The 24541-nt window shown below is 45.4% G+C and overlaps 2 protein-coding genes across 5 annotated transcripts in view; both read left to right on the top strand.

Annotated features, from left to right (window-relative positions):
- The window catches only part of sptbn1 (spectrin, beta, non-erythrocytic 1), a 33811-nt gene extending 22693 nt beyond the window's left edge, over window positions 1-11118 (top strand). For both annotated transcript variants that reach the window (XM_047578360.1, XM_047578361.1), the window contains 20 exons: window positions 552-754; window positions 1176-1266; window positions 1415-1561; window positions 2424-2687; window positions 2790-3014; window positions 3095-3184; window positions 3262-3540; window positions 3618-3748; window positions 4116-4320; window positions 4494-4868; window positions 5184-5428; window positions 5526-5664; window positions 5738-5822; window positions 6060-6256; window positions 6348-6454; window positions 6529-6574; window positions 8064-8275; window positions 8657-8830; window positions 8925-8967; window positions 9540-11118. In XM_047578360.1, the coding sequence (XP_047434316.1) occupies window positions 552-754; window positions 1176-1266; window positions 1415-1561; window positions 2424-2687; window positions 2790-3014; window positions 3095-3184; window positions 3262-3540; window positions 3618-3748; window positions 4116-4320; window positions 4494-4868; window positions 5184-5428; window positions 5526-5664; window positions 5738-5822; window positions 6060-6256; window positions 6348-6454; window positions 6529-6574; window positions 8064-8275; window positions 8657-8830; window positions 8925-8967; window positions 9540-9761 (3480 nt within the window). In that variant the 3' untranslated portion in view covers window positions 9762-11118. The remainder of the gene's footprint in view (window positions 1-551; window positions 755-1175; window positions 1267-1414; window positions 1562-2423; window positions 2688-2789; window positions 3015-3094; window positions 3185-3261; window positions 3541-3617; window positions 3749-4115; window positions 4321-4493; window positions 4869-5183; window positions 5429-5525; window positions 5665-5737; window positions 5823-6059; window positions 6257-6347; window positions 6455-6528; window positions 6575-8063; window positions 8276-8656; window positions 8831-8924; window positions 8968-9539) is intronic.
- Window positions 11119-13101: 1983 nt separating this feature from the next.
- The window catches only part of LOC125004035 (echinoderm microtubule-associated protein-like 6), a 28909-nt gene continuing 17469 nt past the window's right edge, over window positions 13102-24541 (top strand). For all 3 annotated transcript variants that reach the window (XM_047578364.1, XM_047578363.1, XM_047578362.1), the window contains exons 1-21: window positions 13102-14231; window positions 14978-15137; window positions 16090-16188; window positions 16944-17012; window positions 17177-17362; window positions 18889-19024; window positions 19127-19328; window positions 19413-19550; window positions 19646-19902; window positions 20227-20436; window positions 20636-20803; window positions 21005-21111; window positions 21192-21292; window positions 21377-21563; window positions 21636-21741; window positions 21880-21973; window positions 22481-22581; window positions 22679-22881; window positions 22958-23069; window positions 23182-23309; window positions 24307-24448. In XM_047578364.1, coding sequence (XP_047434320.1) covers window positions 14035-14231; window positions 14978-15137; window positions 16090-16188; window positions 16944-17012; window positions 17177-17362; window positions 18889-19024; window positions 19127-19328; window positions 19413-19550; window positions 19646-19902; window positions 20227-20436; window positions 20636-20803; window positions 21005-21111; window positions 21192-21292; window positions 21377-21563; window positions 21636-21741; window positions 21880-21973; window positions 22481-22581; window positions 22679-22881; window positions 22958-23069; window positions 23182-23309; window positions 24307-24448 — 3103 coding nt within the window. In that variant the 5' untranslated portion in view covers window positions 13102-14034. The remainder of the gene's footprint in view (window positions 14232-14977; window positions 15138-16089; window positions 16189-16943; window positions 17013-17176; window positions 17363-18888; window positions 19025-19126; window positions 19329-19412; window positions 19551-19645; window positions 19903-20226; window positions 20437-20635; window positions 20804-21004; window positions 21112-21191; window positions 21293-21376; window positions 21564-21635; window positions 21742-21879; window positions 21974-22480; window positions 22582-22678; window positions 22882-22957; window positions 23070-23181; window positions 23310-24306; window positions 24449-24541) is intronic.

The following is a 24541-nucleotide window of genomic DNA, read 5'->3' as shown; positions in this document are numbered from 1 at the left end:
CAAAAAAAAACAATGTTTCTACTAATCATTGGCAAATCCAAGGCTCTAATAATTTTCATTGAGATTATTGAAAATATTTAAATTTCTTTTGTTGTTTTTTTTTTTTTAACCCCAAGAAATTGAAACACCGGCATACAAAGGGTTAAAAGTCAGAAATTAATCAAACTTTTGGTATAGAAATAAATGTTAACGTGTGCTATTTCTATGGTGTTTTTGAACAGGACAATAACAACACAACTGTTTTAAAAGTTTTGTTACTATATATTGGTTCTCCTTGAATTATCTGTAAGTGACAATGTAATATTATGTTTACGAATATTCATGAAATTTAGTTTAAATATCAGCTGTTAGCTTTAGCTTGTGCTACTGAGATAGTAAGCAAAACACTGTTTAGCCTGTGATAAGAAGCTCCTGGCTAAAGTAGTGGAAATATAAAAAAAAACAATAAGCACTACACTACATGGCGTTTTATGAAGAGGACAATAACAACACAGCTATTTTAAAATCAGATCTGAGGGTTGACCCTTACCTTATTGGTCTTGTCCTTGCAGGAGTATGTCCTGGCTCACACTGAGATGCCCACCACTCTGGAGGGCGCAGAAGCCGCCATTAAGAAACAGGAGGACTTCATGACCACGATGGACGCCAATGAGGACAAGATCAACGGTGTGGTGGAGGCGGGAAGGCGGTTGGCCAGCGACGGAAACATCAACGCTGAACGCATCCAGGAGAGGGTCGCCTCCATCGATGAGAGGTGGGCGGAGCTTCTGATCTTCATCACACTATTGGTGGAATATCCAAAAAGAAGGCCTCTTCAGTTCTAAGGGACTGGAGGGGAGTTTGAGGTTTAAATAGTCATGTACTAATAAAGCCTTTTCTAATATTACCCTCTTAAAAGTTGGGGTTTAAATAGGAAAATCCCTTTCTATAAGTTAAACTTTGATCCCTAAACAGAAGGGAACCTTTTTTCTGCACCTCCATGCATTTTGTTTTTTTGACTGAAAACTGAAGAATCTACTCAGATGAAATGTCTTCTCAAATCCAGTTGACATTTTTAAAAGCCTTTTGGATATTCCATGAACTGGATGACTGAGAACCTTTGCAGATATTGTTTGTGGAAATTTAGGAGAATTCTAGGGGTTGCTCAAGCTCACGTCATGGTGCTCTGGTTGCAGGCATAAGAAGAACAGGGAGGCAGCGGTGGAGCTGCTGATGAAGCTGAAAGACAACCGAGACCTGCAGAAGTTCCTCCAGGACTGCCAGGAGGTCAGTGTCACACATTTCAAAGTCAGACTTCAGCTGATGTCCTCTGAAGTTGAAACACTTGAGACAGGAAGTACAGATAGCGACCAGGGGGCTGTCCGTGGGTCTGCTCCCCTTTAGATGTGAGCTCCTGTTCTGTGTTTGTGTGCAGCTTTCACTATGGATCAACGAGAAGATGCTAACAGCCCAGGACATGACCTACGACGAGGCCAGGAACCTGCACAGCAAGTGGCTGAAGCACCAGGCCTTCATGGCCGAGCTGCAGTCTAACAAAGAGTGGCTGGACAAGATCCAGAAGGTACGGACTCCTCTCGACCAGAACGCTAATGTTAGCATCACTTAAACCCCCTCTGTGCAGCAGCGCCCCCTGCTGTGTGGACAATTGAAACTAAAGTGCATCATCTGGCCTTTATACAGTTTATAGTTTTAAATATAGAGTTACATTAGCCCGATGTTGTTAGCTCCCTTGCTAAAAAGTAGTGTGTTAACATATTATGTACGATGAAATATAACTTCAAATTACCCGAATGCTCCGTATAACACTAAATGATGAATCTACTCCTGAACTAAGCTGTTGTTAGCTTTAGCTTGTGCTAACGAGATGGCAAGCAACTACTTTTAGTATTGTTTCTTCTTGAGTTATCTGTAAGTGTCAATGTAATATTATTTATGAATATTCATGAAATTTGATTTTAAATATCAGCTGTAAGCTTTAGCTTGTGCTCAAGTCATTTATATTAAATAGGACGTAACATTAGGTTAGCTAGCCCATTAGCTTAAGCGTTTGCTGTGGATGATTTCTTATAAAATATGAATGATACTAGCAGAATACAGAATGTAAATGATTGGTGAGCTAAAATGTGCTAGCCAGCTAACTCATGTTAGCATAGCAGGCTAATTGATATTTTGCACTAGTTATTTATCTTGTATTATGTGTATCTTTTTATATTTTTTATATACTCTATTTCTAAGACTTTATATTGTCAGACATTGGGGTGGACGGAAACATGTTTCTACACTGTGCACATGACAATAAACTCTTTAAGCTAGCTTTCTGTTATCTCTTAGTTCTGCTCAGCGCAGTTAGTGTTAGTAATTGGTGCATATTAGAAAAACAATTATCAGCGGCATCATGACCTTTGCCCCCCTCTCCGACTCAGGACGGCATGCTGCTGGTAGCAGAGAAACCAGAAACGGAGGCGGTGGTGAAGGAGAAGCTGTCGGCGCTCCACGTGATGTGGGAGGAGCTGGAGTCGACCACGCAGACCAAAGCTCAGTGTCTGTTCGACGCCAACAAGGCCGAGCTGTTCACGCAGAGCTGCGCTGACCTCGACAAGTGGCTGGGCGGCCTCGAGGGCCAGATCCAGTCGGACGACTACGGCAAAGACCTGACGTCCGTGAACATCCTGCTCAAGAAGCAGCAGGTACAGCATCAGGGCGGGAGGATCCTCTGATTGGATACGACCCCTCTAGTGGGGCAGGTAGTGGGGGGGCAGTGGTGTGACTCTGACTCGTCTCCTCTGCAGATGCTGGAGAACCAGGTGGAGGTGCGTCAGAGGGAGGTGGTGGAGCTGCAGAGCCAGGTGAAGGCACTAGGTCAGGAGGTGAAGGACACGGAAGAGGTGGACGGGAGGAGGCAAGTGGTGGAAAAGAAGTTCCAGGAGCTGCTGGAGCCGCTGCGTCGCCGCAGGAACTTCCTGGTGGCATCCAGAGAAGTACACCAGTTCAACCGGGACGTGGAGGATGAGATCGTATGTACAGCCCTGATGGAGTCGCCCCCTACAGTACGGCGATGGTTAGCATTAATCTTCACTGTGGGTCTTTGTTGCAGCTGTGGGTTCAGGAGAGGATGGCTGTGGCCACGTCCACCGACCACGGACACAACCTGCAGACCGTCCAGCTGCTCATGAAGAAGAACCAGGTGGGTCCTTGTTCTGTTTTCCACCGTTAGACCTGAGCGGCTCGGTTCTTAACCTTTCTCCTGTGGGTGTAAACCAGACGCTGCAGAAGGAGATCCAGGGCCACCAGCCTCGCATCGACGACATCCTGGAGCGCAGCCAGAGCCTCCTGCAGGATACGTCCTCCAACGCCGACGTGATCCGCCAGCGCCTGGAAGACCTGCAGCAGCTGTGGAGGCAGCTGATGGAGGAGGCGGAGCGTCGGAGCGGCCGGCTGGAGGAGGCCCACAAGGCCCAGCAGTACTACTTTGACGCGGCGGAGGCCGAGGCCTGGATGAGCGAGCAGGAGCTGTACATGATGTCTGAGGAGAAGGCCAAGGTGAGGGGACGGGTCCATCACAATAAAACTGAACTCCAGTAAAGAGTCTGGAATAAATAAAGTGATTGTTTGATCAGGACGAGCAGAGCGCCGTCACCATGCTGAAGAAGCATCAGATCGTGGAGCAGGCGGTGGAGGACTATGCCGAGGCCGTCCACCAGCTGTCCAAGACCAGCAGAGGACTGGTGGCCGATGGACACCCAGAGAGGTACACACACATCTCAGCATCAACCATTAATGAACCCTCATACCTCGTTTTAAACTTGTTACATTGTTATCATTAGGGGACAAAAGTGTCCTCTTCAAAATCACCCTAAAAAGTTTGATCGAAAAAATTTAATTGAAAAGGACACTTTTGTCCTCATCAGGACATGAGAGTTAAATATTACTTTAAATCAGACTCAGCTTCATTGGCCAAGTATCTGTACCCATACAAGGAATTTGATTCACCTTTCTCTCTTTTCTCAAAATCTCAGAACTTAAATAAGCTTAAACAAATAAATCTTGATCCATCTGTACAACATAAGAGCAGGAATGTTGGATATTACATATAACCATATTTCATTTTGTCTCAGCGAGCGGATCAGCATGCGTCAGTCTCAGGTGGACAAGCTCTACGCCGGCCTCAAGGACCTGTCAGAGGAGAGGCGGGGCAAACTGGACGAGAGGCTCCGCCTCTTCCAGCTCAACCGAGAAGTCGACGACCTGGAGCAGTGGATCGCTGAGAGGGAGGTGGTGGCTGGGTCGCATGAGCTGGGACAGGACTACGAACATGTGACTGTACGTTGGCATTGATGCTAGTGATGATTAGAGACGCTAATAAAACGTTTCCAGACGTTTTATAGAGTGTCATCTGCATAGAGATGGAGACTAGTGATTATATTCAGTCAGTCTTAAGGGTTTTATTCTATGTTTCACTGTGTACTGACCTCTGACCTTTCGCTGCTGCTCAGATGCTGCAGGAGCGTTTCCGTGAATTTGCCCGGGACACTGGGAACATCGGGCAGGAGCGCGTGGACGCCGTGAACCGGCTGGCGGACGAGCTGATCAACACGGGCCACGGCGACGCGGCCACGGTGGCGGAGTGGAAGGACGGGCTGAACGAGGCCTGGGCCGACCTCCTGGAGCTCATCGACACCCGGACGCAGATCCTCGCCGCCTCCTTCGAGCTCCACAAGTTCTACCACGACGCCAAGGAGATCCTGGGACGCATCGTGGACAAGCAGAAGAAACTGCCAGAGGAGATCGGCCGTGACCAGAATACGGTGGAGACGTTGCAGAGGATGCACACCACCTTCGAACACGACATCCAGGCCCTGGGAACACAGGTCAGTTACATTAGACTAGATTAGATTAGATTAGATTAGATTAGATTAGATTAGATTAGATTAGATTAGATTAGAGTACCACATGTTCAGATAGAGAGCAACGAAATTCAGTTTAGCATCCAACCAGAAGTGTATACATGTATCATAAATAGTGTGGTATGTAAGAGCTGTGGTACACGTTGGTTTTATATTTACAGATGATACTACAGATAGTAGAAAGTGTCCAGTGATGGTGAAACAGTCTTTGATCAGTAGGATAAATTAAAGGATTACCTCATCTTACCTAAATGAACCTTCTGTCGTGTTCGGGGGCAGGTGAGGCAGCTGCAGGAGGACGCTGTGCGCCTGCAGTCGGCGTACGCCGGAGACAAAGCGGACGACATCCAGCGCAGAGAGAGCGAGGTGCTGGAGGCCTGGAGGAGCCTCCTGGAAGCCTGCGACGGACGCAGACTCCGCCTCCTGGACACTGGGGACAAGTTCAGGTTCTTCAGCATGGTCCGAGACCTGATGCTGTGGATGGACGACGTGATCCGGCTCATCGAGGCCCAGGAGAATCCCAGGTAGGTGCCCCCACCCCCTCCACTGAGCAGAGCGGGTCTGACTGGTTGGTTGGCGTCTCCCGGGCTGACCTGGTTTCTTGTGGTTGGTTGTGTTCAGGGACGTCTCCTCTGTGGAGCTGCTGATGAACAACCACCAGGGCATCAAGGCCGAGATCGACGCCCGCAACGACAGCTTCACGGCCTGCATCGAGCTGGGGAAAGCCCTGCTGGCCCGGAAACACTACGCCTCCGAGGAAGTGAGCAGAGAGTCCGGTTTGAGGAAGATTTACGTCAAGTTCAGCTGAGTCTAAATTTGTTTCCCGTTTCTAGATCAAAGAGAAGCTGCTGCAGCTGACGGACAAGAGGAAGGAGATGATTGACAAGTGGGAGGATCGATGGGAGTGGCTCCGGCTCAGTAAGAACTACTTCATGTTTGTTATATTTGTTATTTCTTGACCCTTGTCAGGTGCCCTAGCCACCTAACAAGTGTCAATATCCAGGTCTTAAAGTGTTCTGGCACCGCACTGGATCTCCGTGGTGTTTGATCTCAATAATGAGATCAAATATGTGGTTTCACCCCAAAATCATGTTCCTGTAAACGTGGCCTTAGTGTTGTATGTGGCATTCTCTGACCCCTCCTCCTCCCCCTCAGTCCTGGAGGTGCACCAGTTCTCCCGGGACGCCGGCGTGGCCGAGGCCTGGCTGCTGGGCCAGGAGCCCTACCTGTCCAGTCGGGAGATGGGACAGAGCGTGGACGAGGTGGAGAAGCTCATCAAACGCCACGAGGCCTTCGAGAAGTCGGCCGCCACCTGGGAGGAACGGTTCTCGGCCCTAGAGAGGCTGACCACGGTGAGCGGGGAGGGAGGGGTGACGACGACCACGATGATGATGGTGATGATTATCATCTTCACACCTGTTTTTCTTCACATTTGTTTTCCAGCTGGAGCTGCTGGAGGTGAGGAGGCTACAGGAGGAGGAGGAGAGGAGGAGGAAGCCGCCTTCTCCAGAACCCGCCGTGGTTCAGGAGGAGGCCGAGCAGCAGCAGAGGTGAGAACTCCAGACGAGACGGAAACTGATGAAATGAGAGAGTTAGAAGTGACTTTAGTTTCTGTCTGTTCCAGCGCCATCAATCAGAACGGACTCCCCTCAGACCAGGACTCTCCTCGGGTCAGTACACGCACGTGTTTTCATTTTGAAGATGCCACTGAACTCTCATGCAGCGACTCCTTGACTAGACCTGGACAGAGAGTTCACAGAAATACCGCAAAACTCACATATTCTACGAAATAGATAGACACACAATTTTATTCAGCCTGGACTTCATCAAATTCTATCATTCTGCACATTATAGATTCCATAAAAACATTGACATTTCCTCCATAGGATTGTGTTTACGCCAAGATATGCTAGATGCTAAGCTAATAGGCAGTTGCATAAAGCTGAGGTCCACCTCCCCAGAAATGTAACTAAGTGACGTAGAGAACAAGAGTAGTCGCGTGCTTCCTCTTTAGTATTTACGGCTTCTTCTCCATCTCCACAATTTTCAAATCGATTGTTTTGAATCAATAAGGAATCTGTGAGTTTAACTGAGGAGCTTTGCAGATACAGATGAAAAAGTTTCAGCCACCGTTGTTTAAAGTGAAGCAGGAAGTGGAAACAAAAATTAAACTGACTGGTAAAGAAAAAGAAAACTCGGCGCCACCTAGAGTTTGGGTGGAGTTGTCACAGAGTGAGCCAGACTGCGTCCTTTGGTCTTCACTACGAGACGTCTGCGTTGTCGTCTTTATTTATTATGTTTATTTATTATTTATTAACTGTACTGCCTCCATTAGGCCACTAGATGGTGGTAAAGACCATGTATGAAATTTAGAAGCCGGGGTTCTGATCCTATCAGGCAAGTCACCATGCGGTGAATAGTTGATGTGAAATCGTGTGGGCAGGTTAAAAAAGACCACAGAAGGAAATAAAACAAAATGATAACAACTGAATTTGATGTCAGTTGTTTGACAGGGAATTGATAAAATATTAAGAAATAAGAAGAAATTGTTGTTTCCTGTGGCGGGTACTATTGTGTGCTGACCCTCATATTATACAGGGTTCATATTTATATGGAGTTTTTTTGTGCGTGTGGCGAGGGTGAAGTGTGTTTGAAGATAATATATCAGTATATTAATCTAATTAATGACATTAATGTCAGATTTTTTTAAAACCAAAAATAAAAACCCAAACATCCGACACAACATCTTTTGTTTGGTCTGAAGGTCTTAATTTTTGGACCTTTCCATCTTCACCATGCTTCACAGTGACACAGTCGCACGATCAGTCTTGCCAGATGGTTAATGACAAATTATTGGATTTTGAGGAAAATTATCGTAGATACTCGATCAGAACCATCTGTTTCCATAAAACATGTATAATATAGCTTATAATGATAGTTTTACCTTTAGACAAACTAACAACACTGTGTTTGCTAATATTAAATCGGGGGGGAGGGGTCAAATTGTCGTACATTATGAGATTTTTGGAATTGTTGATCGTACAAATACGATAATTATCTTGCGTCCGGTGTAGCGTGAAACTTGGGAGCCCTGATAAACACCACAGTCCTTGTTGTTTGACTGAGTGACGCTGGTTAAAAGACCGTTGATCTCCCCAGGACGGCGCAGAGGAAGGAGATCTGGTGAACGGCGTCGCCGAGCGTAGCTCCAAGGAGACAAGCCCCGCCCCCTCGCCGACCTCGGGCCGGAAGAGTAAGGGCAGCCAGTCGTCCACGCTGCCCACCAAGAACCAGGAGTCGCCCCCGCTGCAGGAGGGATTCCTGCACCGCAAACACGAGTGGGAGGGCCACAACAAGAAGGCCTCCAACAGGTACTCTCTCAGGTTCATTGGTCCACTGTGACCTGTTCGGTAGTTTCATTGGTCTGATGTGATGAGGCTAAATGTTTTGGCGGGATGAAGCTTGTTAGTGTGTTAAAAAAAACAAAAAAAAAATACATAAATTTGCCGCATCATTGATTAAGTGTTCAAAGCATGTGAAAAAAGTAGCGGCTTTTAATCCGGACATTACGGTATCTAGTCCCACCCCTTCGCCATCAGTTATTTAACTTCCACATTTTACAATAAAAAACGTTTTTTATGCTCCCACTTCCAAAGACATGCTCATTAGGCTGATTGCTGACTCTAAATTGACCCTAGGTGTGACTGTGAATGATTGTGAATGGTCAATCAACACTGCTCTATGGTTGGCAGGTCGTGGCACAACGTGTACTGTGTCATCAACAACCATGAGATGGGTTTCTACAAGGACAGCAAGGCGGCGGGTCAGGGCATCCCGTACCACGGCGAGCTCCCCGTCTCCCTGAAGGACGCCTTGTGTGACGTGGCCTCGGAATACAAGAAGAAGAAGCACGTCTTCAAACTCAGGTAGATAGGTCTGAACAGGAAGTCAAGGCAGGGGTGACGTTCTCCAGCTGATGCGTCCTCCTCATCTTCATCTTCTCCGTCTCTTCTCTTTCAGAGTCGCTGATGGAAACGAGTATCTGTTCCAAGCCAAAGATGAAGTGAGTCTAATTCCTGTCTTCCAGTAGAATCCAGGGCCCGTGGACCTAAAGATTCAAAGAGCTGCTCCTAGTGGCCAACTTATAAGAAAATTCTTGATGTTTTCTAATAATTTCCCTCAGAGTAGATCCTGGTAAAGACTCCTAGGGTGAGATCAATCCCAGAAACTGATGAAAGCTCATGAAAGCCATTTTACCCTCGTTAATACCAAATGGTTCATCCGTTGGTAATGACCAACGTGGTAAATGAATGGAAGTAAATGAATCCAACTATCGGCATGTGAATACTAAGCAAGTGTCCTATCAAACTAGAAACGTTAAAGAGCATAAGCAAAAAGGTTTCAACTGTAGAACATGATGAGGTTCCGAGCCTTCTCCACTTGTGATCGACTGTAGAATGAATGAACTTATTGACCCTTTACTATGCTTCCACTTATGAGGACAACAGGTCTAAATGAATCAGAATAAGCTGCCACATAAAAACTAAAACCTCATGTCCCCGTATGAGGACGCAGGGTCTCAGGAGGTTAAATCTGAGTTGTTGTGAGTTTCTGACCCGGTGTCGCCCCCTGCAGGAGGAGATGAGTACCTGGATCCAGGCCATCTTGAACTCCAGCGCTGCCGACCGCCCCTCCGACGTCCAGGTCAGCAACCCAGGCACTCCAGCGTCGGGACGGGCTCAGACGCTCCCGGCCACTGTCACGCTCGCCACCGAGTCGAGTCCCGGCAAGAGGGAGAAGGACAAAGAGAAGGACAAGGAAAAACGCTTCAGTCTGTTCAGCAAGAAGAAACAGTAGAAGGTGACTCACGCGGCGCTTTGGTGAAACCCAACGAATCCAAACGCGTCATCTCATCTCCTTCAACTGGAAACTCAGAACTGGAATCTGCTTCAGGTTTTAGCTCCATGAAGACGACTTTTAACTTTTTTTTTCCCCAGCCGTCAACCTCCGACTCTTCCTGCTCAAACAAACCAGTCACTCATTGGCTCCTCAACACCTTCCATCCATGAATCCACTCAACTTCAGATTCTTCTTCGGCGAAGGTCTGGACGGAGGGCGGTCCGCCGTCATGGCCGACCTCTTAAAAGAAGCGGAGCAGAGGTTGACTCCTGAGGAAAAAAAACAAAAAAAACAACAAAAAATAGCTCAGCAGAGTTTCACCAGAGCGCTGCGTTGGGCCGTTTATTATTTACTTTTCTTGTTTTTTATGTTGTGGTCGTCATGTGACAGGAAGTTGTCGCTCAGGTCGAATGTAAACACCAGAGAGCGAGAGAGTTTCAGTCGTGACGTAACAGCGGTTCATCGTCTGCAAATTATTCAACATTTAAACCTGTGTTCCCCTGGTTGGTCTATTCTTCTTCTTCTAATTCTTCTTCTTCTTCATTCTACATCTGAAGGTCTTTAGCTGTCTTTAAACTATGTAAATTCCATGTGAATGGCGCCATCTGGTGGTGGTCACGGCATCCTAAACGCCATTCTGGTATGTTTTTTGTTTGCAGACGATAAACGGCTATCGGTTCGTCGTCTCCGGGGACCACACTCGTTTATTATTTTTCTACCTTTCAGGTTATTTTTTTAAGCTCGTCCTCAGAGACGTCCTCTCATTCTGCCGTCGAGAAATTGGACCAACAGTTAGTTTTTAATTATTGTTTCTGCCTTTTTGTCTTCCGCTGCTCTGAGGCCGTTTTTCCATTAGTCGAGGAGGAGTGTGATGTAGAAACCTGCATGCTTCGTCAGACCGTCGCCTGAAAACTCACCTGAAGTTCTTCTTTAATTTTGTCTCAGTTCGATCTCAGTTTTCTGCTCCAGATAACGAAGCTCAGTGTGAATAATGAAGGTGGTCCTGCAAACAGCAGGAAGTGGAGCTCCAGACTAACGAAGGCTGCTTGCTTGTCGTCGGCACTGCGCTGCGTTCTTTGATACTCGTGTTGCTTCACTGTATATCTATCGTATCCGACATGTATGGAAGTTAACGCCATCTTACTGCACAATCAGACCTGCATCTATAGGAATGAAGAAGAAGCTGTTTAAGGCTGAATATTTAAACAGATGTTAGATCATAAAAGCTTAACTCATGTATGAAACTGCACCTGTAGACTTCTCTTCTCTTTCTCTGTCAAATATGTGCGATGTCATTAAAGCTTTTAAACTTTAATCTTTCGCTTACTGCTCTTCTTTTATGCCAACACTGTAAATTAAGATGGACGATGTGAAGCTAAATATGTAGCCATGTTGTTCTGGTCGTGTCATGTCTTGCTAGCTATAGCTTAGTTATAAATAAAAACATTAAGTTTTAAGTGGTATTTGAAGCATTTGGATTATACAATTTAAATGTACCCATTTGCTAGCATGGAGGGGGCGGAGCTTTTGGTCTGCATTGCCACCAGGCGGCCATGTTTACAGTTGGGAAGCTAAAATGAAATGAAGCTAATAACATGCATTAGAATGATTACAAGGAGTACTGAATTAAAATGGTAGATGGTTTTTTTATCCCAAACTTGGAAATTTGGCCGTATTGCAGTAGCAACCCTCAGGCACTGGACACCATGCATAACATATAACAAAAAAGTAAAATAAAAATAGATCAAATCACAATATACTATATACACAATATTTACAACAATTATTATTTCAATAGGTATTATGAAATAAGTGAATTAAAATGAGTTAATTTAAAAAACAAATGATTAAAAAAAAAAAAAAAACGAAATCGCCGTGAAAATGAATCTACTTCCCTTGTTTATATCCACCTGGTTGGTCTCCTGATAGCTTCTAGCTCAAAACACTACCATCCCCAGATTGCACCGCGGCTACAAGCGCAGACCTCACGAGGCCGCACCTGCTCTAACACAGGCGGGAAGCTCGCGCAGGTGAGTTAAAACGAGACCGGAAGTCAGGGCTGTGGCCTTCAAAATAAAAACCCGATTATCGTCACACGGTGACGTGATTCTTTTTACGATTCTTACGAAAGAACCTCAGGGGTTTATACATGCGTAGACTGTTAAATCGTGTAATTACATAAATCGTGTAAACAACAATAGACCTTTAGATATTTTGTTTAATAACTATGCTACAAAGATCACTGTGATTTTTGGAAAGAAGTTATTTACCCTTAACTGATGTAATGAGTAGTGTCTCGGTTCTTGAACAACCTATTAACCCAACTAAACAATGGCTCCAGAACCCAAACATCTTAGGGACATTAGTTAAGACTGTATTGTAAATGATGGCAGATCATATAAATCCACCTCCTCCGTTTAGAGAAGGTTTTTCCCAATCTGACAGACAGCGTACTTTAATCCTCTTTCAAACCATTTGTCTTCTCTGGCTAACATCTGAACGTTGTCGTCTCTTCAAAGAAGTGTCCTTTGTACCATCAGGTGTAGGTGGAATCATTCCCTGATGAGCTGGCTGTCCTACATGCATATCTTGTTATTTGCTTCCCCCAGTGTACAAGCCTGTACATTCCTCATTGCATTGAACATCATATACTACATGTGTTGTTGTTTATGGTGTTTGGGGATGGACCAGTTTTGTCTAAGTGTATTATTGGTTTTAAAATAAACTTGCTTTTTTTCCTGAAAATTTCCTGAGTTTCTCTGATACACCAGCTACATAGAGGATGATGATGTTCTTCCTCTTGTTGTACTACTCCTTGTCCTCTTTGGAATATCTTTTATTTATTTATTTATTTATTTATTTTTATTTGATAAAGCCCAGTAGGGATATCAACACACCTTGAGTGTTTGCTTAATGTGTTTTTCCTCCTTTCCTCCTTTTCTTTTCCATCCAATCTTGTGGGTGACCTTTTTTAGGCCTGGTAGTGTATGTAGAGCTTTTACTGAGGTTGAAAACGAGTTATAGTCAATACTTAAGTTAAAAAAGACATTTAGTCAGTTGGCCTACTCGCTGAATATGTCCATTTTTTTCAACTTGTCTAAATTGTATATATCTTTCTTTTTTTCCTCTCTAATTTAACTTTTATTTACACCAGGTAAAATTCATGAGTACATTGTACATTTGGCCAATAAGGAGATTCTGATTCTGATTAATACAAATCAGCCACAAAGAGGGGGGCTTTTATTTTGAAATATAAGAGAGGACGTGGACGTACACGCGGTTTCCGCCTTGACGCGGTCGGTGATCTCTGGGATTCCCGTTACTCCGGTACTCCATCTCTCCTCCATCGGTTTTTTTCTGGGTTTTACGGGCTGTTTGCGAACCGGGGAGGTGCTGCGGGTCTCCGTTTGCCGGTCTGCGGCGGCAGGTGCGGTCGGTGTCGGATCCGGGTTCGTCCGCCGCTCGGAGGCAGAAGGACGGAGATAAATCGGCGTCGTAATCTCCCGGATTTGAGCTGGAAACGGCGGAGAGACGGCGGAGGGATCTCCGGTGGTTTCAGCCTCAACCGGAGGAATTAAATCAGAGGTTTTATTAACGGAGGTCTGAATGAGAGGCGCTGACCTTCCTTCTGCTGCTGCTGTCAACGACTCCGTCATCAATTAATTAATTTACTCCTCTATGAAGAGATAAACCTTAAAATCACGGTCCTGCATTAAAACCTGGTCTGCCAAATAAAATAATAATTAATAAAAGGATCTGGCTAAATATTAATATAGAAAAATAATATTATGACAGAACACAATATCAACAATATCTAAAATTACAGTACAAGAAAACAGTTTGAATTTACTTTTTTTTTTTTTTTAGATTAGATAAAATAGATATATTCTTATTATCTTATCATTTATCATGTCGTATTCCACTAGACATGTTTTAAAAATATTTTAAAATTATTATATTTCTAATTAAAATGTTTGTCCCAGAAACAAAAAGCTGAGCTAAAGTTACCAGATCTCATTCTCAAAAAAAAAAAAAAATTAAAAGACATGAATGTCCTGCTCGGTTTGTGCTACTTGGCTGTCCTTAGCTAGCCGTGTGGAATTATGGGAAGTGTAGTTACTAAAGGGACTACAGTGATGGACTACAGCTTCCAGCTGCATTAGCAGCAGCAGACTGTTCCCCTGCTGGGGACTCATCAGACTTCCTGCACTGGGACGTTTCCAGATTTATCATGTCCGATAAAACGGCTCCTCGGTGCCAGCTCCGGCTGGAGTGGATCCACGGCTACAGGGGCCACCAGTGCCGCAACAACCTGTTCTACACCGCCGGTAAAGAGGTGGTGTACTTCGTGGCAGGGGTTGGTGTGGTCTACAACACCCGGGAGCACACCCAGAAGTTCTACCTGGGGCACAATGATGACATCATCAGGTGAGTGGGTGTGGATGGTAAATCATCCTTTATAATATTATTATTAGTGCATTTTCAACTAAACAACTTTTTGTGTCTATTTTTTTTAAACCAACATTTGTCCACATTAATGTGTCCCCGTTGCTACTAAGACGAACTAACTTGTTGACATTGTCCAACGAGAGGAGAGTTGACTGCTTCTTATTTACAATGTTGCTGCTACTGAGAACAGACACAGGACAGTGGCTGAGTAGGAGGGAAGCTAATGCGTTAGCCCAAGTGCTACCAGAACCCCAGACTAACATATGTTCAGCTATGACACTGCGTCAACTTAACGCAGAAGCCTGAACTGTGAGTTAGAGTGAAGACAAAATAAGGCGGGTAATCAGGGCTGTAGTTACGTATTTGGCGGCGGGGCCTTTTCTCAGAGTCTCCGTCACACGCTCCGTTTGGATTACCAGAACCAAAAATTTGAACTTTTAAACCTGACCCCTCACATCCACCTGGTGACCTTTTCCAGGGACCAGGACCTGAGGTTGGGAACCACCATAATGACGTGGTCTCAGACCTGTTGAAGGACCAGGATGGAAACGCGTGTGTTTATTATTTAAACGCTGCGTCAGCCAATCACAGCTCAGCTCACATCTGTCAGCAGCTGTCTCTGAACTCAGCATTTAGTACAGGACTGATCAGCGTCTCTGTCTTTGTCTCTATGTCTGTCTGTCTTTGTCTTTGTCTCCATCTCTGTCTCTGTTCCTGTGTCCCAGTCTGGCCATCCATCCAGATAAGATCCAGGTGGCCACAGGTCAGGTCGGCAAAGACCCGTACATCTGTATCTGGGACACCTACGCCATGCAGACTGTCTCCATCCTGAGAGACGTCCATACCCACGGAGTAGCCTGTCTCGCCTTCGACTCTGATGGACAGGTAGGACCACGCCCCTTCATGATGTCACAACAACCACAAACATACACATAACAACCACAAAGAGACACAAAACAACCACAAAAAAGACAAAACAACCACAAAGAGACACAGCAACTACAAAGAGACGCAAAACAGCAACTACAAACAGACACAAAACAACCACAAACAGACACAAAACAACCACAAAAAATGAGACAAAACCACAAAGAGACAAAACAAAACCAATAAGGCAAAAAAAAACAACTACACAGAGACACAAAACAACACCAAAGACACAACAACAACCACAAAAAAGACAAAACAACCACAAAGAGACACAGCAACTACAAAGAGACGCAAAACAGCAACTACAAACAGACACAAAACAACCACAAAAAATGAGACAAAACCACAAAGAGACAAAACAAAACCAAAAAGGCAAAAAAAACAACTACACAGAGACACAAAACAACACCAAAGACACAACAACAACCACAAAAAAGACAAAACAACCACAAAGAGACACAGCAACTACAAAGAGGCGCAAAACAGCCACAAAAAATAAGACAAAACCACAGAGACAAAACAAAACCAAAAAGGCAAAAAAAAAAACAACTACAAAGAGACACAAATTAACACCAAAGACACAACAACAACAACCACAAAAGGCACAAAACAACCACAAAAAGAGACAAATCCACAACTAATGTTTCTTTAATGCAGACACTAATAAACACATGAGCCAACTTCTCTTACAGAAAACAAGGCAAAAGAAACTGCTAGCTTAGCGTCCCTCTGCTTCCAGTGTTTGTGCTAAGCTAGTCTACCATGAATTTATAAACTCCGTATGTTGGTAAACACATGTGGGCCCATGATGCTTCCCTGAGGAACTCCCATTCTGTGGTTCTGTGGTTTACGTTGAGCCTCTTTGAGCCTCTGAGTAAAGTTTTCTGTCTGGTGTCTGTTGCCGTAGCGACTGGCCTCGGTCGGTTTGGACGCCAAGAACACGGTGTCCGTTTGGGACTGGAGAAGAGGACGAGTCCTGGCCTCGGCGACGGGACACTCGGACAGAGTAGGACTCCTCCCCCATGAGCATTCAGCTGCTTTAGTTTGACAATCCTCCGGTGCAGTGTTCTTATTCTCACACAACTCATTACTGTTAATTGTTGGCTTCTAGACACTTTTATTCAGTTTGTAAGAACTTGTTGCTTAAGCGTTAAGCATTGCTGAGCCATTTGCAACGAAATGTCGTTCACGTGTGTTCCCCAGTTGGTGTATTTTTGAGTGACAACAAAGACCTAATTACCTACGCTACAGGCCAAAAGTTTGGAAGCAAGGTCAGATTTGTACATAAAAGATCATAGTTTCATTGGTTATTATATATAAGACGACATTTTTACTGTAATTATCAGGTATTTGAGCTTTTCTTGCTTAGACTTTGCTTAAACAACATCATGACATATACGAGGCATTCGTTCCACAAGAGATATTTGTGTGAAGACTCTCAAAAACCAAAGAGTTAATGAAGTGAATAATGTAAACTGTGATTTTTTCTTTTACTTTTGCACTAAAGTTGTGACTCTCACAAATCTTCTCTCACTAAAACTAAGCCCTTCTTCTTTTCTTTTGCTGGCATTTATTCATCAGGTTAACCAAGGAAAATGAAATCAATAAAAACAAAGTCTGATCATGGAGTAAATACAAACTCATGCTGGTGTTTAAGGAAGACGTTGTGAACAGAAACGTGAAGTTGCTTCCAAACGTTTGGCCTGTAGTGTACCTCCCTCCCTCTCTACCTACCCACCTAATTAATTTCACAACCCACAGATCTTTGACATTTGCTGGGACCCAGTCCAGTCCTGTCGGTTGGTCAGCTGTGGAGTCAAACACATCAAGGTGAGACACAGACAAGTATCCAGGAACACAACCCCAGGAAGATTAGCGGCTGATGTACAGCAGCTAACAGGGATCACAATGAACACAATAAACACCTCACACCGCCGGGGTTTCCGGATGTCGGTCACTTGGACCTGTCTGTCTTCCCTGTCCGGTCTCTGTAGTTCTGGACACTATGTGGGAACGCTCTGACCCCGAAGCGAGGGATCTTTGGGAAGACGGGGGACCTCCAGACCATCCTGTGTGTCTCCGCAGCCAAAGACGAGCTGACGTACTCCGGCGCTTTGAACGGAGACGTCTACGTCTGGAGAGGAGTCAGTTTGATCCGGACCGTCCAGGCTGCTCACGGGGTAACACATTCATTATCGGTCTTTGTGTCCCTAGGCTCTGGGGTCACTGGTACTAGCCTCCCTACACTGGCCTAATGTCCATTTTAGGATTCACTTTAAAATTGTATTACTTGTTTTTTCAGGGCTTGATTTACTTGAAGCTGATCTACTAAGAGTTGCGTCTGTCAAATGGGCAAAATAACAAGCGCGGTGCAGTTAATGCGTTTGGCTTTTAATGAATATGCAGACACAAAGAAAATATTGGGGGGAGAAGATGCAAATAGATTATTTAGTGTACGCACCGTGATTTACCAAAACCGAAAGGGATTGCGGTGACAGTTTTTTGTGCCTATATTTAGCGCGTTGGAAAGTCTTAACTGACACAGCGGAGGTTATTGTTGTTAGGAGGAGAAAGACAACGGAGAGAACAAATCTTTTCTGCTCACGTCAACATTTTTGGAATGACAGAAGCAAAAATCATTGGGACATATCACCTACTCAGCAATGTCACTTTGGAGCCACTTGTTTTATTTGCTGAGGTTTTATTATGAGACACTTTTTCCTTTTTTGTTCTTATTCTTGTGTGTTGCAATCTCTACTTAATTTCATCCAGTTTCTTGTTTACCCAGAATACTGACCTTGCCTCCCATATTGCGTTACCCTTGGTTATGTTAATATTTCTTTATGTAACTCCAAAATATTCTTATTTGCCTCTTGCACTAGCACCTCCAATTCCATGGTGCATACAATCATAGCAACACACAAACCAACAACACGTGCAATCTATAACCGCGTGGATGCGATTTAGCACCTCTTATTTGGGATATTAGTAAATGAGGCCCTAAGAATCTTAAAGGCTGAGCACCATCTTATTCATCTGAACTACTTCCAGCCAGAGCTCTGAGATCAACAGACCAGCTGCTACTGGACCTCCTACAAATCCAGGTTCAGTACCGGAGGTGATAAGAGTCTTTTCGGTAGTGGTCCCTAAACTCTGGACTCTGGACCAGCCGACCTTTTCATATCAAAGCCGCCCAGAGTTTGGAGAATTTTAAATCATTATTGAAAACCCATTTCTTCTCGCTGGCCAAGTTGAGCAGGATATCTTGAATTTATGAATCAGTTTATTATCACTTTTACTTTGTTTTATTTGATGTTTTATCGCCTATTTTAGCTCATATTTATTTGTTTCGCATTGATGGGGATTGTTGATATATATATATATATATATATATAAAGGTGAGCAGGTCATAGAGCAGAGGTGTTTTTTCAGGTGATATTTGAACTTCAGAGGAGGCAGAATGGATGTGATGTGGTAAATTGTTCCATAGGGTAGGGGCAGTTGCACAGAAGGCCCTATCCACAAAGGTTTTCAGAAAGTAGGTCCTTGTCTATGGACCACAGGGACCATGACTGGGCGTAGGGGTGGAGGAGTTTTGTGCTTTGGTGTGCTTCTACACACTTTAGTTCGACTGAGGATGTTTTTAAATGTACTTTAATCCAATGAACTTTGACTTGTCTTGAGTTGATGGGACATCTCTGTCCAGGCGGGGATCTTCAGCATGCACGCCTGTGAGGAGGGATTCGCCACTGGAGGACGAGACGGCTGCATCCGACTGTGGGACGTCGACTTCAAACCCATCACCAAGATTGACCTGAGAGAAGCCGAGCAGGGCTACAAAGGTCTGGACGTCCCCTGGGACACGGGTGTCTTGTGGGACAGGGAGAGGCTGACATACCTGGACGTCCACCGGTCCCGGTCTGAGGATGTGTTTCCTGTTGCAGGTCTGTCAATACGCAGCGTTTGCTGGAAGGCCGACCGGATTCTGGCGGGGACTCAGGACAGCGAGATCTTTGAAGTGATGGTCCGAGACCGGGACAAACCGGTTCTGTTGATGCAGGGACACAGTGAAGGAGAACTCTGGGCTCTGGACCTGCACCCCAAGCAGCCGGTGGCCGTCACCGGAAGTGACGACCACTCCGTCAGGTCTGATTAACCCTCACCTGTCTGTCTCTCGTCTGTCTGTCTCATCTGTCTCTCACCACTCTGTCTCGCCTGTTCGTCTCATAGGCTGTGGAGTCTCCCTGACCACACCCTTCTAGCTCGCTGTAACATGGAAGAGTCGGTCCGAAGTGTCTCCTTCAACAACGACGGTTCTCAGTTGGCTCTGGGGATGAAAGATGGGTCGTTCACCGTGCTCCGTGTCAGGTGATCAATGAGTTTCACAATGATCATTAGTTGATGCTATTTTATTTGTGGACGTTTGAACTGGAGATCACGAGGTAATCGACGTTTTTCTTCAGGGACATGACGGAGGTTGTGCACATCAAGGACAGAAAGGAAGTGATCCACGAGCTGAAGTTCTCTCCAGACGGTTCCTTTCTGGCCGTGGGGTCCAATGACGGGTTGGTGGACGTCTACGCCGTCGCCCAGCGCTATAAGAAGGTGGGGGAGTGCTGCCGCTCCACCTCCTTCATCACCCACCTGGACTGGTCAGTCGACAGCCGCTTCCTGCAAACCAATGACGGCGCCGGAGAGCGACTCTTCTACAGGATGCCAGGTACTGGTCTGGATGGATGAGGGTCTAGACCTAGTAGAGGACTTCAGGGTATTGACTAGACTTTAGGGTGTCCATGTTTTGTTCTAGACCTAGGACTAGACATTAGCGTGTCTGCGTTTTGGTCTGGACTTGGGACTTAACATGTGCTGAGACTCACCTACCTACATTTGGGACTTGACTTACCTGTCCAGATCTGTAACGAGACTTGGATTTAACTGTCTTACCTGGCAAGAGAACAAAAGACCTACCTTTAGAATGGCACTAGACCTGCGACCCACCTGTCATGACTGGGTGACTCACCTATCTCATTGCTTTTCCTTTCAGCGGGGAAGCTGATCCCTAAAGAGGAGGCCAAGGGGATCCACTGGATGACCTGGACCGGTGTTGTTGGACCGGAGGTGAATGGTATCTGGCCCAAATACTCCAACATCATCAATGTGAACTCTGTGGATGCTAACTACAGCAGTGCGGTGCTGGTGACTGGCGATGACCTCGGCCTCGTAAAACTCTTCAGGTTCCCCTGTCTCAAGAAAGGTCTGTGATTTCTGTTACGCTACAGGAACTATACCTCAATTTTGCCAAGAGGAATCGGGGTCAGAGTTTAGTTCCTAGTAGCAAAATGTTTGTAATGAAAACAGGACGTGTGGGGGATTGATCCATTAAATTTTATTCTCTTACAGAAGTTTGATAACTCATCTTTAACTGGATTCTTGTTGCATTTTTTTTATTTCAGGAGCCAAATTCAAGAAGTATATCGGTCACTCTGCCCACGTTACCAACGTTCGCTGGTCCAACGATCTGCAGTGGGTCGTCAGCACTGGTGGCGCCGACCACGCCGTCTTCCAGTGGAGGTTTTTACCTGAGGGTGTCATGAACGGTGTTCTGGAGCCGCTGCTCCAAGGTAACACCAACAAGTACCACTGAACGTTGATATATAAACCAGGTTTTACCAGGATTTATCCAGTGCAAGCAAAAATAAAAAAGGACACTTCGTTCATACCCCTACATCACCACAAAATACAATTTACCGCTATAGCTGAGATCATCTAAAAACTAGGTGTAGCTATCTCGTAACAAGTATTTTCCTGGTTTGTGTCTTCAGAGGGTTACGCCGACTCCAACAGCGGTGAGTCCGACTCAGACTTGTCCGATGTCCCAGAACTTGACTCAGACATCGAACAGGAAGCTCAGACCAGCTACGAACGTCAGGTGACCAGGAAACAACCAAACACAGGAGTCTGTTGACAGAGAATTGTCTGACTGTCTGACTCACCTGTCTCTGTGTGCAGGTGTATAAGGAGGACTTGCCGCAGCTCCGGAAGAAACTGATTGGTTCATTGAAAAGACAGAAAGCTCCAGAGGAGGGGCTTCGCCTGCAGTTTGTTCATGGGTAAAAACAGAAGCCGATCTCTAAAAGTGAAACCAAACGTGAAAACTTCAGTCATCTGACCTTTATTGTGGCGGGGCTGTGCAGGTACCGGGGTTTCGACTGTCGTAACAACCTGTTCTACAGTCAGACGGGGGAGGTGGTGTACCACGTGGCCGCCGTCGCCGTTGTCTACAACCGGATGCAGCACAGTCAAAGGTTTTACCTCGGACACGACGATGACATCCTCAGCCTCGCCGTCCACCCGCTAAAAGACTACGTGGCGTCTGCACAGGTATGTCCGACCAATCAGAGCAGAGCGGCACTGTCAGATGGAGACTGATTCTGATTGGTTCTGTGTGTTCAGGTGGGCAGAGACCCGGCTGTCCATGTTTGGGACATCCAGACTCTCAAGTGTTTGTCGCTCCTTAAAGGACATCACAGCAAAGGAGTGTGTGCCCTGGACTTTACAGGTACACGTCATTGGTTATTGGTCATCCCAAAATTTGTAACCTATACTTTGTAAAAGTATAGGTCTTCAACACCATCTAAACATTATTGTCATTTCTAAATTACCACCCTTGTCTCTGTGTCTCTTGTTTGTCTCCCAGTGGACGGGAAGAGTTTGATCTCAGTGGGAATTGATGAGTTTCACTCCATCGTCATCTGGGACTGGAAGAAAGGAGAGAGACTGGCCAAGGCCAGGTAGACTCACCTGGATCTAGGGATGGGTATCGTTGAGGTTTTATCTGATCCTGGTGCCAAACTGGCACTTTTAAAACAACACTTCAAGAATAGAAACATATTTAAATAACATTAATACCACTAAGACTAGGAAATAAATGAACCAATATAAAATAAAATTCACAACAAACTGTCATAATTTCCATAGCAGTGGGGTGGAGTCTGTGTAGAGATAGTACATTTCTCAGTTTTTAAATAAAATGCTATGTGTCATCAGATGTTTAATCAAATTCCAGGTGTTACGTCCCTTGTTGCAATAGAGCTAATGGGGCTAAGCTAATTAAACATTCACTGGCACCCAGATGAAGCACCCAAATCCAAATTTCTTTTCAGTCTGGTTACTACTGTTAGAGTTATCTTCTCATCAGATGAACTACAGCATCTGAATCTGATGCTGATCTAATCTGAAACACATGTTCATTGATTAGTTGTTCGAGTTTAAACTAATGAGACTTGTCTCTCCTGCAGGGGCCATAAAGATAAGATCTTTGTGGTGAAGAGTAATCCCTTCAGGATGGACAAACTGGTGACGGTGGGCATGAAGCACATCAAGTTCTGGCAGCATTCAGGTCGACAGACGTTTTCTTCTCTTGATGTTGACCTGGAACATACCAGACGTGCCACTGTAGATGTTTACATGACGGATGTTTGTTCCCATCCTTCCAGGAGGAGGTCTGACCTTCAAACGAGGTATCTTTGGCAACCTAGGGAAGCAGGAGACCATGATGTCGGCGAGTTACGGACGGTCTGAGGACCTGGTCTTCTCTGGAGCCACCAACGGAGACGTCTACATCTGGAGAGACACGACACTCATCAAGACCATCAAGGCCCACGACGGTCCTGTGTTCGCCATGTGCTCCCTGGACAAGGTCCTCTACCATCCATCACTCATCCATCTATAAATGTGATAACGTTCTGCTTACCCGTGCTGCGTTCACTGTCCAGGGTTTTGTGACGGGTGGCAAGGACGGAATCGTGGAGCTCTGGGACGACATGTTTGAGAGGTGTTTGAAGACATACGCTATCAAGAGAGCCGCCCTGTCCCCGTCCTCTAAAGGTTTCACAGACTCACCTTCGACCACGATTCAGACAGATTTAGACACGACTCTGGACTATTTCAGGTCTGAACTTTTTTCTGTGGCATCTTACGTTTGTCTTCTTCTGTGCAGGATTGCTGCTGGAGGACAACCCATCCATCAGAGCGATCACTCTGGGTCATGGACACATCCTGCTGGGAACGAAGAACGGAGAAATCCTGGAGATCGACAAGAGCGGCCCGATGACCCTGCTGGTTCAGGTCAGACGTTCAGAGAAAAAGTCTGAGAGTTGGTGTCGACACCCTAGCGTGAACTTTTTAAAATGGCAATCCTAGTAAACCAGTCCAACCTCGACTCTAAGGGTTTGACTCTAGAGTTCACAGTCTGAGCTATGTTCTAGGTACGCTAGGAACACTAGCTATGGGAGAGGTACGCTAAGAACAGCCTACGTGCGCAAACTATGCTAGGTACACCCTAGGTACACTGGATATGCCAGCTATAGTAGGTACATGATGTATAGCCTAGATACACTACACAAGGTACAACCTATGTATGCTAGGTACACCCTGGGTTATGTGGATATGATAGGTACAGCCTAGGGTACATGCTAGATAAAGACAAGGTACACTATGTATAGCCTAAATACGCTATGCGAGGTACACTCTAGGTACGTTAGCTATGCTAGATATGCTAGGTACACTCTAGGTACGTTAGAAATGCTAGATATACTAGATGCACTCCAGGTACGTTTAATATGCTAAGTACACTTTAGATATGTGAGATATGCCACGTATGCTAGATACAGCCTAGGTACACGCTAGGTATGGCCTAGATATACTATGCAAGGTATATAACTTATGTATGCTGGGTATACCCTAGGTATGCTAGATATGCTAGATATGGCCTAGGTACACTAGGTACATGCCAAGTATGCTAGTTATAGCCTTGGTACACTATTACAGCCAAGGTACACTACACAAGGTACACTATGTACAATCTATCTATGCTAGGTACAGCCTAAGTATTTGCATCCAACACACCAGTATAAACACCAGTGTAGGAACCCAGTAGATCTTTTCCAGAAGCATAAATCGAGACTCTCCTGGAACGAGTTGCCTTCACTTATGCTGTGCTGACGGTTCCCTGAGTCACAGAGATGCACAAACCCCTCCAACATCATCAGCTGTCTTATCTGGATGACTTGATTGTCCACAGATACCGTCGTAAACCTGTGTGTGTGTGATGCATTGTGTTCAGGGTCACATGGAGGGTGAGGTGTGGGGATTGGCGGCTCACCCTCTACTTCCTGTCTGTGCCACCGTCAGTGATGACAAAACTCTGAGGATCTGGGAGCTGTCAGCCAATCACCGCATGGTTGCCGTCCGCAAACTCAAGAAAGGTAAGATGAGTAAAGATCCAGTAAGTACTTGATCTGTGGTTCTATGATGTAATGGTTAGGTGCAGCTTGGATCCCAGGTTCACCTCCCTCCAT

The sequence above is a fragment of the Mugil cephalus genome, chromosome 2 (assembly GCF_022458985.1).
Source record: "Mugil cephalus isolate CIBA_MC_2020 chromosome 2, CIBA_Mcephalus_1.1, whole genome shotgun sequence".
NCBI lineage: Eukaryota > Metazoa > Chordata > Actinopteri > Mugiliformes > Mugilidae > Mugil > Mugil cephalus.
This window is presented reverse-complemented; position numbering and strand designations above follow the sequence as displayed.